Source organism: Branchiostoma lanceolatum, chromosome 17, assembly GCF_035083965.1.
Source record: "Branchiostoma lanceolatum isolate klBraLanc5 chromosome 17, klBraLanc5.hap2, whole genome shotgun sequence".
In the NCBI taxonomy this organism is placed as follows: domain Eukaryota; kingdom Metazoa; phylum Chordata; class Leptocardii; order Amphioxiformes; family Branchiostomatidae; genus Branchiostoma; species Branchiostoma lanceolatum.
In genome coordinates this window covers 14,060,843-14,076,944 of record NC_089738.1, presented here as the reverse complement: position 1 = coordinate 14,076,944, position 16,102 = coordinate 14,060,843, and the positions used below count along the sequence as shown (strand labels likewise).

The 16,102-nt window shown below is 41.0% G+C and overlaps 1 protein-coding gene across 4 annotated transcripts in view; it reads right to left on the bottom strand.

The window, feature by feature from the left end:
- LOC136423609 (F-box-like/WD repeat-containing protein TBL1XR1) overlaps window positions 1-16,102 on the bottom strand; it is a 52,887-nt gene that overhangs the window by 20,922 nt on the left and 15,863 nt on the right. For all 4 annotated transcript variants that reach the window (XM_066411838.1, XM_066411842.1, XM_066411840.1 and 1 more), the window contains exon 2: window positions 7,121-7,264. In XM_066411838.1, the coding sequence (XP_066267935.1) occupies window positions 7,121-7,178 (58 nt within the window). In that variant the 5' untranslated portion in view covers window positions 7,179-7,264. The remainder of the gene's footprint in view (window positions 1-7,120; window positions 7,265-16,102) is intronic.

The following is a 16,102-nucleotide window of genomic DNA, read 5'->3' as shown; positions in this document are numbered from 1 at the left end:
CAAATTACTGAAGCGCTTTGTTTGAGAGTTGAATACTTATTGTACCAGAAAGGTACCGAGAGTGAATACAAAGTACTGGTGACATACATGTATATTGACAATAGCAACCAGAAGAATCAAAAATACTGATCAAACGGCCTTATGAGAGCTTTTGAGAGTGTAAACTGACTTCGGCTAGAAATGAACAAACATGAACCAACAATGTCAAGCAGAACAGCGTAGATATTCACGGTTCAACGGTGAAAGACAGTGGATGTTGTCTGAAATGTCTGACTCTATTAGCAAGTGGATTTGGTTGTATAATTTATCATGCACCTGGATGTCTAACCTTCATCAATGTAGCGTACTCAATAGCCCTGTTGTAATATCAGGGAGTACGCTGATCCCGCGGTAAATTAATGGTGGACCTTGAAACGACGAAAGACAGTGGATGCTGTCTGAAACAACTGACTCTATTACTACTATTAGAGAGTGGATTCAGTTGTATGATTTATTTCATACCTGGATGTCTAACCTTCATCAATGTAGCGTACTCAATGGCTCTGTTGCAATATCGGGGAGTATGCTGATCCCGCGGTAAATTAACGGAGGACCTTGAAACGTTCCCTTCCATCTGGAGCTTACCGATAATGCTCCGTACCTCCCAGCGGCACTACGGTTCTTAGCTGTACGGGCAAGCGAGGACGCTGATAGACTGTATGCTTCAATAAGCAGCCTTTTACCTGTTTCCTCTGTAATAACTCACGGCGTGATTTAGGGTTCCTCAGCCGACTTGGCTGTTACGGTTGCCGCCGCACACCTGCACACCCTAGGGGATCGTTTTCACTCTGCCAGTATTAACAGCTTCCCACATCCCGTAAGACACTTGGCTTTGATTTCAAAAGGGCATCGAGAAAGGCTTTTAACGCGCTCAGGCAGAATTCTAATGGCATCTCCCCCGGGTACCTTTACTCTCAGACTTACAGTCGCTGAAGAAGCACCAAGATTTTTTTAAGTTTGCACCGTTATGACTTTGAATTCTGCAGCGGCATTAGGCAATGCTGACAGAAAAGCTTGACCTATGGTAGAAGCTTTGAACACCATTGCTTGGGGCGAAGATAATATATCTTCTTTTCAGGTGTACATTTCATTTTTCATATACTGTTCGGTACGAAAATCCTGCTATAGGATTGTCAGCACATTTGGAGTAATGTAACGCTAGTGATACCATCTTACACATCTTGGCAGATGTCTTATTATACTGGTATAGAAAACCAAACATAAACTGTAATGCTTCTTTCATCCTCTACTAGTGACGTATCGGTGGTACATGGCAGCTACTTCTTCCGAAAACCATATCTACGGGTGGCATACGTCTGTCCGCCAGCGAATAACGAAAGCGCGTATCCACCTCCAATCCCACTGGAGTCAGGCGAGCATAAAACTTACGGGGCAGATTTATTATGTTCTGCTCAGCTGAATTATAAGTACAGTGCCATTTCTATGACAGTGATAAATCGTGTGCAGCACTCCGGAGAGGAATACATAACCAGGCCCTGCCACTTCTGATTAGTATTCCAGGGACAGCCAATGCCAAATACGGTCACATTCGCATTCTCCATCTTGTTATGCTCTACTACACTTGGGAGCTCACATCAGCCATTCCGCTAGATAACTTGATATATAGGCAGGATCTTGGTTTCCAGTCTTATTTCCTAAAAACTCTCATTCTTAACTGTTCTTTCAAGTGTGGAATATCAGTGTAAATTAAAACACTTACAAATGTAGATGCTGCATGAGTGTCACTAGTCATGATCTCATTTGCATATCAAAGTGTGCCGCTCTTGTTCAGAATGTGATTGATGATGCCCGAAGCATTCACTTCTCGTGATTATGAATAAATCAAAACAATCAGCTTTGATATCGGCTGGACATGTAATGAATGAAACATGATGAATTTTGAACCATACAAACTACGGTAACAAAGAGAAATGGTGATATCATTGACATAGAAAAAGAATTGGGTAAAAAAATCATGTCTCGTCCATCATTTAAGACTCTATATTTCAGTGTGAGTTATACTCTTAGTCTTCTGCACACGCCCACAACTCCCAATCAGATGCCACAATGACATTTTCAAAAGCTAACTGTCAAAACAGATAATACAGCCGTCACTCCGACCACCTGATGATGTGCCCCTCGCCTCACGACTGCCTTCCATCATGCTCGCTGCTTGAGTTCTGCCTTATCATTCAAACGCACCTGGCTAGCCTCCAGGTATAGCGCCATGTAAGGGCAGATGACAGGCCCTTTCTAACAAAGAGCTACAACTGCAACAAGCCGAACGGAAAATGTTAACTCCGCAATACTGTAAAGACATTTACATTTGCAGCGCTTTGAAGTTTACTTCAACGTGAAAACCTGTTTCCAGCATCACTGAGTTCACAGTTAAAAGTTAAAACCTTAGAAACATAACTTTAAACACTGCAAAAGTTTCAAAATCTACAGTACCGATATACATATAATACACCCTTAGAAGCATACTTTTATTTTGCAAACCTTCATTTTGTCTTCAACTGATTGAAATGCATACTGCAAATGCCTTTATTTTGCAGGGATTTAATTTCGCATTAGGGAGAAAATGGAGTGTTCACAGTACTTAACGGTTGAAACAAAGAATTAGGCGGACAGGAGACAAAACAAGCATTTTCGCAGCGTTTTTAAGTCTGCGGTAAAGAGATAACTATAAAAAATGCTAACATTAAACCACCGCGAAAATTTCAACAGTATCTGCTACCACATCAATTCACTATTTTGAATATTTCAATTCACTGTTTTGAATATTTCAATTCATTGTTTTGAATATTTCTAATTCTCTGGGACTGTTGGGACATTCTTGAGTGAATGAATATAAAATCCAGGGCCACGGCAGGAAATGTCCTCACAATAATGGTATTGAATCACGACCTTGCCGGGCAGACCTATCCCTGTAATCACTTTAGCCCAGACAAGTACACGGACGGATTAAATTCCAGGTTTGACTTTCAATCACAAATGCCAGACTTTCCCAAATAACTAGACATATATTACATGCATGCAACAGATGTTGTGAAACAATGTATTTTGTTATCAACCAAAAAAAGCAGAAATGTGTTGTTGTACAATCAACATTTTTCATAACAACAAATTCTTTGTATAGTACACTAGTAGTGCAGTTTTCCCTCTTTTGTTTTACTGGGGCAACATGCATGCAATACTGGTAATATGGGCATAAATCCATATCTTTATGTGATTGATAAAATACATCTTGACATTTTATGTGGCCAGCATCTGATGGCCAATTTAAATTCTACAGAGAACTGGGAATTAAAAGATAGGGAGGTATAAGCAGCAAGAGCAAGTTCTAGTTTTGAAATACTGTACTTGTCGTGAGATGAAATTACATATCTTCAAACATATATGACACTGGTTATATCAAATAATATCATTACTCCTCGAAAAGACTGTTTGTTCTGTGCATATGCAAATGGTACATATGTATGATCTGAACGAACACGTCAGCATAATGCCACTGGATAAAAATACCCGGCGCTACTTTCACGCGTAAAGGTCACCCAGTTTCCAAGATAAGTCAAAGCAAACATAGTAAATACAATGACGTGTTGTAACAGGTCACGACTTTCAAGAATGGACGACCTGGCCTGGTTTCGGGGACACATTCTTTCTCTAATTTGATTTCTCTTCCTGTGTCCTACTTTTCAAACTACATAAATTTGATCAACTGAAACATAAATTACATAACTCCGAGAACTCTGTACGCTGCCTAAACCAAAACAAAGTTTGCATAACTAAAACAGAAAGGTGACAACACGAACTGAAATATAGGGAGAAATGTTTGCATTGGTTTTGTTTTTGAAATTAAGTTAAAACACAGACGATGACAGCAAAAATATTTGTTCTGTCATTTCAACTTCTGTCTTCTGCCCACCTACTCTTTTGTTTCAACCACAAACACTTCATTTCCTCCTGACAGCAAAATCACATCCCTGAGAACATTTCTCCTTTTTACAGTAATGTTTCAGACATACATAAGGCTCGCTGTACAATCCCTACACAGTAATAACTGTCGGCGTACATTACTGAGTGTGCGCACCTTACGACTGGGCATTTTGATATACCACACTGAGCTAAGTTATAACCCTGCCGGCGTTGTAACCCTCTATGCAATATTTATCACTCGCATTGGTTTTTGCTAACGTCAATGTCTCCCCAAACTTTCAATCAATAAATATTTATGATTATTGCAAGGAGAACCACTGGAGGGCTACGATAAAACTGTGAGAAATAGACACGAAGAAATCAATCGGCAGGGACTGTATGGTAAATATTTCATTTTGAGCCTTTCCAGACATTAACATCTCTTTTCATTCACATGCTAGCTTTAATATCATTAATATACATGGTATATTCCTGAAGGTGAAAATATACTCGAAAAGTGAAATCAGAATTGAATACTATTTGCAACGTTCTAACATATTTCACAATTATATTTGTGCATATACAATTAATATTCTGTGTAGAGTAGAGTAGAGAAGTAGAAACCTTTATTTTCCTTGGATGGCCCTGTCGGCCTGCACAAATATCATATGCCTGTATCAATATTCATCATTGGTAAATCTAACTTTTTTAAGTAGTTGTTTCTTATCGTATCAGATTGATATAGATGGCCAGAACAGAATGTCCTTTTCCTTTATTTGTCCTTGGTCTGGTAAGTAGGACAGACTGTGGCATGGATTATAGGGTTATGACTACAGCAGAGCAAAGGTACCTGGCTCTGACATGTACCTTCATTCGTCACCCTCCACCTTTCCTTCCCTCTGTTCCTGCAGACCTCCCTCAGTTCTGAATCATTCAGTTCCTTCTATTGTAAATCTTCAAATGTTTGTTGTGCTTTTCGCAGCAACCTTTCCACCTAAAATTCACAACACTGTGAAAATGCATTTCCAATGTATTACTACTGTAATACAGAAGTGTCTCAACTGCAAAAACCTGCATTCCTCCTCTACTGCAAAATTAAATCCCTACAAAAATAAATGAATGTACAGTATGACTCAGCTTCTAGCTGGGATGTAGTGTACATATGGTGACTTGAATGGACTCTACATTGAACCATATCAATGCACAACAGCTGTGGGAGAGATTCAAATTTCCCTTTCAGGTGACTATTTTAAGATGTGATGTAAGGGTCTACATGGGGGGATCCTGGCAACCCTTAGCTGTAAATTAGAATTCCAGATTTAAAGTGAATTTACAGAGCCCTGTGTGATGTTTTGCACAGACTATGTTCTCTGTTATATAACTTTATAAGTTGTATTGTTGCTGTTGTTGGACTTGACCCAAACTTGCTGGAATGTGAAGATTCAAAAGCTGATTTTCAAAACTGCAGACAATCTTGGCAAACAACACAGGCACGTTGAACGCAGCTGGTACACATAACACCAATCAGTGGGAGGGCACTGTACATGTTAACTATGGGTCCAGGGTTTGATCCTCAGTTATATAAATCTCTGGTCACTTACACCGATTTACTTCATTTCCTCTCTTAGGTATTAAATACAAGTTGCTGACCTTGAAGTGTACATTGTTTCACCCCATCAGTGCATCTGTGTGATCTTCATAGGGTCAGAGGTCAAAGTTGGTCTTAAATCATGTTATAATACTTGTAAAGGAAAGACATGGTCAGAAAACATGGGGCCATACTGGGAAATTTACAGCCGTACTTTTGTGTTCTATGGCTGCTTTTAAATAGCAGAATGGCGCTGAGAAATGCTTTCTTTAATCAGGATATAAAAGGGTTGGGCAGATTTATGTGAGCGGTGCGGCATAGGAGGGAGCTTTACTGTCTTGGCAGCAACAAAGGGAGTACATTACTATAGAAACGTTTTTTGTAGGCCCCTGTGAAAGGTTGCTGCGAAGACTGTATCATCAGCTGATCCAGTAGGTCAAGGCTTGCTGGAAGGCCCAAGGACGCCATCACCACAAATATTCAAAACACATGTACAAGAGGCAAAGACTGGCAAGGCCACGAAGACAAATCTAAAATATCCTAACCTTGCACACTTGATTCCAAGCATGCATAATCGAGATAAAATCTGATCGAGCAAAGTCATTCAAGGTCGTGGCGAAACAGCAACACGACATTCGTGCATGCAAAACAAGGTTGCGTTTGTACACGCGTGGCTGGTGACGGCATTCTCTTTAGGAAACAGCTTGGCTGTTTTCTGATGACAACTTATAACACATACCAATTCCCTTCACTGTAAATTCCTTTATTTTTGTGTGCACTTTATTTCACAGTAGAACTAGATGGGAAAGGTTTTCATGGTTTTTGAAACAATTCTGTAGTACAGTAGTAATACATTGAAAGAACATTTTCGTGGCAGTGTGAATTCACGTTGGAGAGGTCACTGAAAAAATAAAACCACCGTAAATATTTCAAGACTTACAGTACTTCAAAGAAGGACTGTGTACAGGATACATCTGACCAACTCTGCCCTTCAACAATAGCCAGCCATGGAAGGGTCACTAGGTTCCCAAGGCTGCCTAGGCCTTCAGTTACAAAGGCTGAATCATAATAGCGGGGTCAGAGTACAGGTCACGCTACCATTCCCTTACATAAGCGACCTGGGGTCAGGTTCAGTTTGTTTATCTGCACACATACAGAGACGGAGTTCTGAATGGCAACACGATTCACGAGACTAGTCCGTAAACATTCGCAGACACACACACATGGGTGTTTCAAGAACACAATGGTGTTTTTCATCCAGACACAATTCATCAATACACATGATGTGAATTGGTTAAAATCTTTTTTCTACTGTGTCTATTCCAGTACTTTTATTTGGGAATTTTTAGTAGCTTTGTTTGAAACTGTAAGTACTATTTCTCGCTCCTTAAAAAACATTGCATGCCAGATTCAACACTAGCTGAGGTCGCAGTACACAGTATTTACCTACGACCCCCGTGGTCAATAGTAGTTCAGTTATAAACGATAAAGAAGTACAGCGAAACACTGTGTTCTGCTACCTTGACAGGGGGCAGGGAGCTGAAAGGGGGAGGGGGGCAGGGTCACGAGCCTTACCTGACTCCTGCAGGTATCTGTAGACCAGAAAGTTGACCTCGTCGCTGCTGATACTCATGGTGGCTGGGTCTGTCTGTCTGTCCGTCTGTGCTCGCTACCTCCGCAGACTACACATCAGTTTCCTGCACTCAACCAAAGACACACCTGTGCGTGGAGAAAGGGAAAGAGAAGTTTGTTACCTTTTGCCAAGAAGGTTATGTTTTCGGTAGTATTTGTATGTATGTATGTATGTATGTATGTGTGTATGTTTGTGTGCATGTATGTATGTATGTGTGTGTGTAAATGAACATGGCCTGGATGGATTGTCTTGATATTTGGTATGTGGGTAGGTCATGATGACACCCCGAAATGATTAGATTTTGGCTCCTGCAATGGCTTGTTACGGTACTGCAGCAGAACCCCTGGTTTTGGTATCTCGCGGTCTGGACATGCTATGATCGTGATTTTTTTTATGGTTAAAACCTGTGCTGATAAAAGAATGGATAATCTTTGATTGCTAACCAGTGTGAGTACAATGTATGTGGTAACCCAACATGAAAGTGTCAAATTGTTTTATCAAGGCAGGAAAAGGGGTCAGTGTCCTGTCAAACTTTGACCTGTAACTAAGACAACTAACAAGATTAACATATTTGTACATAGGATATACAAGCTTTGTCTGTGTCTTTGCTTGCCAGACATCTAATAAGTATATATACAACCCATTGAACTTGTTTCCAAAACCTTTCACTTTACAATTCACTGTTGCCAGTCCTTCTGAATGTACCAGAATAGTATCTTTGTTCAGGCCGACAGGACCATTCAAGGAAAATAAAAGGTTTCTACTACTACTCTATTACCAGTAAGCATTGCCATCCCTCCTGAAATTGCCACGAAGCATTGCCAGGATCCCCCCATGCAGACCCTCCCATATGGTAGTGACATCTCGGATTGGCAACAAATCAAGCTGTCTCCCCACATCACGCAGAAAACACAGAACACGCACTTTATCACAAAGACAATTAATGGCAGTACAACAGCTTGTGCGAACACCCCTTGTTTTCACCAGGCTTACAATCATAACTATCTATGACAGCTGAAGACGAATGCTCCCATTTCCCAGCCAATCGCAAATGGCAGGAACGATAAGTTAGAGCAACATCTGGTTAAGACAGATAAAGGCAGGACCCTGGCTTAGTACGATAACATTTATGGCGCTGCGGAGGATATTACATGTACATTTGGGTGGTGTCATTTATTTCAAGCACTTTTGTTGATAGCTGAGTGCGAAACAGATTTTAACCTTGTTCAGATAAGCGTTAACCTTCCCCATGTTAAGGTAGCACCAAAAATCTACTGCTACACTTGCAAAACCGGCATCAACGACCTGCAGGCCGAATTTCTTGATTGTCAGAAGGTCGCTGAATTTTGAAACCACAAAGTGAGGCATAATTTTAGCATACCTTTTACATGAAAATCTATCATTACATCAACCAATCTCGAAAGATCATACAGAGATCAATTGGACACTGGCTGTGTTGCTGCCGAAAATGTCCTTTGATTTATCCAGCGAGCTATTTTCTTGCTGCGTGATGCTGGCTTTGGGTGTCAGATAACCGTAAACTCACAGTATTCCATCAAAATTTAATATGCAGCCTGTGAGCTGATTCTGAGAAATATCTAATATAACGAGACACCACCAGATAATGAGACCTTTGATATGAGCAGACAACAGGCCCAGGTTGTAATCGCCCACGTTGAGATTCGAGCCAAATGATTAGTACGGAGTACAGATGCAAGGAAAGACTTGACCCAATTACACTTGTTAACCACAATGGTTGGCCACCTGCTTCTACTAACCAATTAAGGAATTATGAGGTCCCAGATGGGACTTGACATTACAAAGGGCGCTAATTAGTGCCTCATTAGCATGTAACTAGTAGAAAACACACAGGTAGAGAAGTCAGGTGGCAGGTTTCTTGTCACATTGGGTTTTTGTAAGGAGATTTCATAGAGAAGAATGCTCTCATACATATGATTTTATACTTTTTATAGCCCTTGGGGCGTCACTTCAATAAAAGCAAGAAGTAAAATCCCTCAACTAGAATGGGTTGAAAGTGCAGACTGTAAATGAACTAACCATAGACCTTTCCAAAAGTATAGGTTTAAAATATAGAAGTAAACCACTTCTTTAGAGTGTTTTCTATCAGAATAATACATAGTACATAAAGGCCAATATCAGCCATTACTCTAAAAGCTTTTAGATGCACTTGAAGAAAATTCAGTGGATCCAATTCAAGTATACCATAAATACCTTTAGGTTCACAAGGATTTTATTTTGCAGTGGGGAGAAAATAGAGCATTCTCAGTTGAAACATAGAGGTGGGCGGGCAGAAGATAGAACAAGCATTTTTGAAGCGGTTTTATATATATTCAAATTTGTGGTTAAGAGGTTACAGCGAAAACCACAAACATTAATCCACAGCAAAAATGTCAACGTTTACAGTATGCTATGAACTCAATCACGTTTTGGACTCACGTAGTCCAAAACGTGGATAACCCTCTCACCAAGCTGCAACTACATGTGCTTTCATCATGTGAAGGGCTTTAATTGGATGGCTAAGTACAAGGCAAACGCTGGCAGAAATGTGTCTGAAAATGTGAAACGTCCCTCCGAGCCACATTAAACAAACGCCCATTTAGACTTCAAGCGCTCGAAACTAGCACACCTGGTCCCCAGGCTTTACCTGCCAGGATATGGGGAAACAACTTCAAACTAGAATGGCAACATTTTCGGGAAAATGCAGAATATTCCCCTCCCATTACCTACACCTCAAATTTGACATCCTTAGCATTGACTGTAAGGATATTACGAAGTTTCTGCATAAATTATGCAAAGGAGGTCGGCATTAGCATAATTTATGGCCAGGTGTGTTCGCCTTTCCTAAAGGTACCCACATCTCAAATATGACATCCGTAGCGTTTATGGTTAGGGATATGCCTACATTATGCATAATGAACTCATTAGCATAATTTATGGTCAGGTTTTCTGACCTTTCCTAAAGGTTCCTGCATCTCATCCGTAGCTTTTACAGTAAGGGAAAAACAAGTTTATGCATAAATTATGCAAATGACGCCCGCATTAGCATAATTTATATACAGGTGTGTTCACCTCTCCTAAAGGTACCTACATCTGAAATATGGCATCCGTAGCCTTTACGGTAAGGGATATACATAAATTATGCAAACGAGGCCCTCATTAGCATAATTTATGGCCAGGTGTTTGTGACCCTTCCTAATGGTACCTACATCTCAAATATGACATCCGTAGCTTTCACAGTAAGGGAAATACAAGTTTATGCATAAATTATGCAAATGAGGTCCTCATTAGCATAATTTATGTCCAGGTGTGTTCACCTTTCCTAAAGATACCTACATGTCAAATATGACATCTGTAGCTTTTACGGTAAGGGAAATACAAGTTTCTGCATAAATTATGCAAATGAGGTCCTCATTAGCATAATTCATGGCCAGGTGTGTTTACCTTTCCTAAAGATACCTACATCTCAAATATGACATCTGTAGCTTTTACGGTAAGGGAAATACAAGTTTCTGCATAAATTATGCAAATGATGTCCTTATTAGCATAATTCATGGCCAGGTGTTTTTACCTTTCCTAAATTTATCTACATCTCAAATATGACATCTGCAGCTTTTACTATAAACGCAATACAAGTTTTTGCATAAAGTATGCAAATGATGTCCTCATTAGCATAATTTATTGTCAGGTGTATTCACCTTTCCTATAGGTGCCTACATCTCAAATATAACATCCGTACATTGTAACATAAGGTACATATAACTTGCTGCAATATCATTAGTACAGCTACCACCGCACATCTACTTGGTTTTTGGCAGAAGAAAGAAGAAGAAGAAGAAGAAGAAGAAGAAGAAGAAGAACAGGCAAGCAAAAACAGTATATCCCCCTTCCCACTGGAAGGGGAATATAACAAGACTGATCCCAGACAGCTTCAGACTTCAGTCTGACAAGGTTTCAAACTACTCCAGCCTCGTCAGCTGGGTATTAAGCCCGCATAATCACATCCAAAAGACTTCTGAATGAAGGACTAAATTTCCCAGGGGCATGTCTTGCTTAAATCAAGTCAAACTGCTTGTGACTTGAGTCACAACATGAAACCGTTGGATACTACATTCAAAACAAGACATTAGCTTCCAACAGCAGGCTCACAAAGTATTCGTCAATCCAGTACTGTGGTTAAGTGTTTGTGTTTTCTCCGTAACCTCTTCACCATGAACTTGAAACCAACACAAAAATGCTTGTTTTGTCTTCTGCCCGTACACCACATTGTTTCACCAATGGACAAAAAACGAACATGTCATTTTCTCCCTACCTCGATATCAAATCACTGCTAACTTAAATGCATTTAAATTACTATTTTTTACTATGAGACATTCGCTTGCAAAGACAGACTCACAAAAGTATTCGTAAACTAGACTGGCCGTCATTTGCTTTAAGAGCAAATTCAGGATGTTTAGCCCATACTCCTCATGCAAGAAGTGGGCTGTCCCAAAATAACTCCTGGGCAAATCCAAGTTTCTGCATAATTTATGCAAATGAGGTCCTCATGAGCATAAGTTATGTCCAGGTGCTTTCACCTTTCCTACATGTACCTACATGTTCAAGATGACATCCGCAGCTTTTACAGTAAGGGGAATACAACATCATGCATAAATTATGCAAGTGAGGTCCTCATTAGCATATGTCATGGCCAGGCGTGTGCACCTTTCCTAAAGCTACCTACATCTCAAATATGACATCTGCAGCTTGTACGGTAAGGGAAATACAAGTTTCTGCATAAATTATGCAAATTAGGTCCTCATTAGCATAATTTTTGGCCAGGTGCATTCACCTTTCCTAATGGTACCTTCATCTTAAAGATGACATCCGCAGCTGTCACGGTAAGGGAAATACAAGTTTATGCATGAATTATGCCAATGAGGTCCTCATTAGCATAATTCATGGCCAGGTGTGATGACCTTTGCTAACGGTACGTACATGTCAAATCTGACATCTGCAGCTTTTCCGGTAAGGGAATTACAAGTTTACGCATAAATCATGCAAATGAGGTCCTCATTAGCATAATTTTTGGCCAGGTGCATTCACCTTTCCTAAAGGTACCTACAACTCAAAGATGACATCCGCAGCTTTTACGGTAAGGGACATACAACTTCATGCATCGATTATGCAAATTAGGTCCTCATTAGCATAATTTATGGCCTGGTGTGTTCGCCTTTCTTAAAGGTACCTACATCTCAAAGATGACATCCGCAGCATTTACGGTAAGGGACATACAACTTTATGCATACATTATGCGAATTAGGTCATCATTAGCATAAGTAATTGTCAGGTGTAGTCACCTTTCGTATAGGTACCTACATCTCAAATATAACATCCGTACCATGTAACATAAGGTACATATAACTTTCTGTAATACCATTAGTAGAGGTACCCCCTGACATCTGCTTGGTTTTAAGTCCCAGACAGGGGAAGTGCAGGAGGGCTTATGTTACAGTATGACCTAGTTCTTGCTGGCCCCCACAGAAAATAACCAAAAATTGCATTAAAAAATTGCAAAATAAATCATTTTGAAGTAGTGTATGCCAAAAAAAATAATGGGGTCCTTTGGGTAAATATCCAATGCACAACTAAACCAAATTTCAGGTCCTCAGGTTTCAACACCACGGCACTGGAGGCCATCATGTGCGACTTTTGTCTGAAAATGACCAAAAAACCTCCATAAAATCATTTTAAAAACTTATATCAAAAAAATTTAAAAAGGGTCTAGGGGTATACACGTACTCTACCTGCATACCAAATTTCAGCTAATTTGGTCGACGGACCACCGAGAAGAAGCGATTTGAAGATTTGACAGGAGAAGAAGAAGGAGAAGAAGAAGGAGAAGAAGAAGGAGAAGAAGAAGAAACCTGACAAAAACAATATGTTTCCTTGGCGAAACATAATAAGATTACTTCTTGCTAAAATCTTAATTCTAAACGGGTTGTACAGGAGTAAGGGAAAGGTCCCGCCAGGTTGACCTTTGCTCCATTTCGGCCTGGCGCTGAGTAAATGGATTTGCCCCACCAGTGTCTAAAGTATAAATATTTACACCAGGGCGCCCTAGATCCATAATGGTCCCAAGGTCGCTTGGAGTGACCGAGGCTTATCTGAGGAAGCAGACTGCAAGGCTGAAGTTATGTCTGCTCCTTCCCTAATGTTGAGGAAGAGGGATTTGCTGGAATGACCACATCCATGGCCAGGTCTCCTGGGGATTTGGCTCTGGGCCAGACATTCCCTGCTTCTGCCCTTGGGTGACCCAAGCGGTTGGCCCCGCCCCCTACCATTACAACATGTCTCTCCACAGGATCATCTGGGACTAGAGAAGCACTGGAGTTTGGTGAAGTTTGGGCACCATATTTGGTCCACTAGAGTTAGAGTCTGATCACACAATCTAAAAAGTTGGGCAAAAGTTACAAAAGTCAGTCTCGTGGAATACCTTAGTCTTTTAACTTCAAGAAAAGAACCTTCTTCTGATCAAATAGTAACAGCGGCTGCACTGCCATTGTCAAAGGCAACACGTAAAGTCTATAATTTCACAATTCTCCACCTTACATCTGCTTGGAGGTTAGGGAAACCCACCCACAAAATGAATGCTAATGACACCAGCCCCCCCCCCCCCCCACTCCACAAATATTCTATGCGAAGTGATCAATGAAAACCTACTTCATGTCGGGACAAGACTATACATTTGCCACGGAGCCCAGCTCCAAGAATATTCCTGCCACCATAAAAATTAAAAGCCATAAATAGTCCAAAGCTACATGTGCAACAAGCAGACCACATCACACTGATCCTTAAGGTCTCATTTATGTATTACTCCGAGTGGGTACCCTAAAAGAGTCCGTTGCCCAAAAAAATGAACGGCTGCATGTACATGTGTCTATATCGGTGTAAAAATCGCCTATAGCTAGGCCAGCTGATATCAAGCGTCAAACTGATGAAAGCTTGTTTGTAACGGAAGAAATTAACAGGTAAAGTTCGGCAGCCGCGCGCGAGGTCGGACGTCCACAGCCGGACATTGGCGGTAATTCGGTGGATCACTTTCAGCTGGAAAGTGCCTATTTAGGGGGTCTAGCTAAGTGCCGCTTTTAATTGCCATAAAAAGGTATTATATGCCAACTGGTAGTTGGCAATTTTTTCAGATGATCTAGGGTAGCTGAGCTCAACAGAGAATGAATGACATCGGTGCATTTCCTATAGCTTCATTACGAACGCGCCCATGTAAAACACGTTTTATAACATGTAAGCCTATGGGGCGGAAAAACTCATGAATGAGACCTTAAATAAAAATGAAAAATATTCATAAAAAATCAACGATTAGCGCTGGCGCGTAAATTTCAAAACGATTGATAACCCGGCGTTACCCCGCATTTTCTGACCGCAAGTTGCCATGGCAACGGACTAGTCTACATTTTTGAGGGGCGTTTTTATTGTTTTTTTCATTGTATTATGCTTTGCTAGAAGTAGAAGCCATTTGAAAGAAGACTAAAGTTTCAGATCGTAAATACACGAAATAGAGCATCCTTCTGTTCCTCCTGTTGCGTTTTGTGTTGGAAAATTAGGTGTCAACAGGCACAACGACGCACGTACCTCACTAAACTGCAGCTAACGCGTACGCAAGCTAGCATATTGCAATACACTTCCAGACGTAAAGCTCCGTGTCAAGTAAAAGGCTATGGAATACACTTTGGCTGACGGCGACACCCCCCCCCCCTTCCCCCATGCCTTATTTGTGTATCTTGCCTTAATCGTGTATCTTAGGGCGATTCCGACGGCCGTCTTTGTGTCTGTACCCAGATTCCATCCTCGTTCTTTCAGAGTCTACCAAGCCAGGCTGCGCACAAAGCAGCACTTTGAGTCGTTGTCTAGTCCTGTACGCCTCGATCGCATATCAGCCAAGCTCAAAAACCACCTTGCTGGCCAGCATTGGCGTAATTTGAAGCCCAGAATCACTAAAAGCCGCACAATCTGTTCTCTCCTGAACCGCGTCCGCTAGGGGGCGCTTCATGCTTTTCACAGGTGTCAAAGGCCAATGCGTCGACGTAGGACACCCGAACTTTCAAGGATGGTGGAGAATATAGTTTTCTTTCGTATTAATCATCATTGACTTAATACATTATACTTAAGGTCTCATTTATGTATTACTCCGAGTGGGTACCCTAAAAGAGTCCGTTGCCCAAAAAAATGAACGGCTGCATGTACATGTGTCTATATCGGTGTAAAAATCGCCTATAGCTAGGCCAGCTGATATCAAGCGTCAAACTGATGAAAGCTTGTTTGTAACGGAAGAAATTAACAGGTAAAGTTCGGCAGCCGCGCGCGAGGTCGGACGTCCACAGCCGGACATTGGCGGTAATTCGGTGGATCACTTTCAGCTGGAAAGTGCCTATTTAGGGGGTCTAGCTAAGTGCCGCTTTTAATTGCCATAAAAAGGTATTATATGCCAACTGGTAGTTGGCAATTTTTTCAGATGATCTAGGGTAGCTGAGCTCAACAGAGAATGAATGACATCGGTGCATTTCCTATAGCTTCATTACGAACGCGCCCATGTAAAACACGTTTTATAACATGTAAGCCTATGGGGCGGAAAAACTCATGAATGAGACCTTAAGACCTCACTTGGATCATGACCAGTTTAAGATGTCTAGACAGCATATCAGTAGCTTCTTGGAAGAAGGAACAGCGTGGCAAGCTATAATTCTTCTCGGAATAGATGTTCTAAACAGGATTTTTTCGCAGAAAGCAGGGCCAGTATCCGCACATACAACATACATCATCCCCGTGGTTTGACATTCAACCTTTGTCGTGATGCCAGATTCCAGTTTGGGGTGCATACCCTAAAAAACAGATTCTAGCTATGGCAGAGT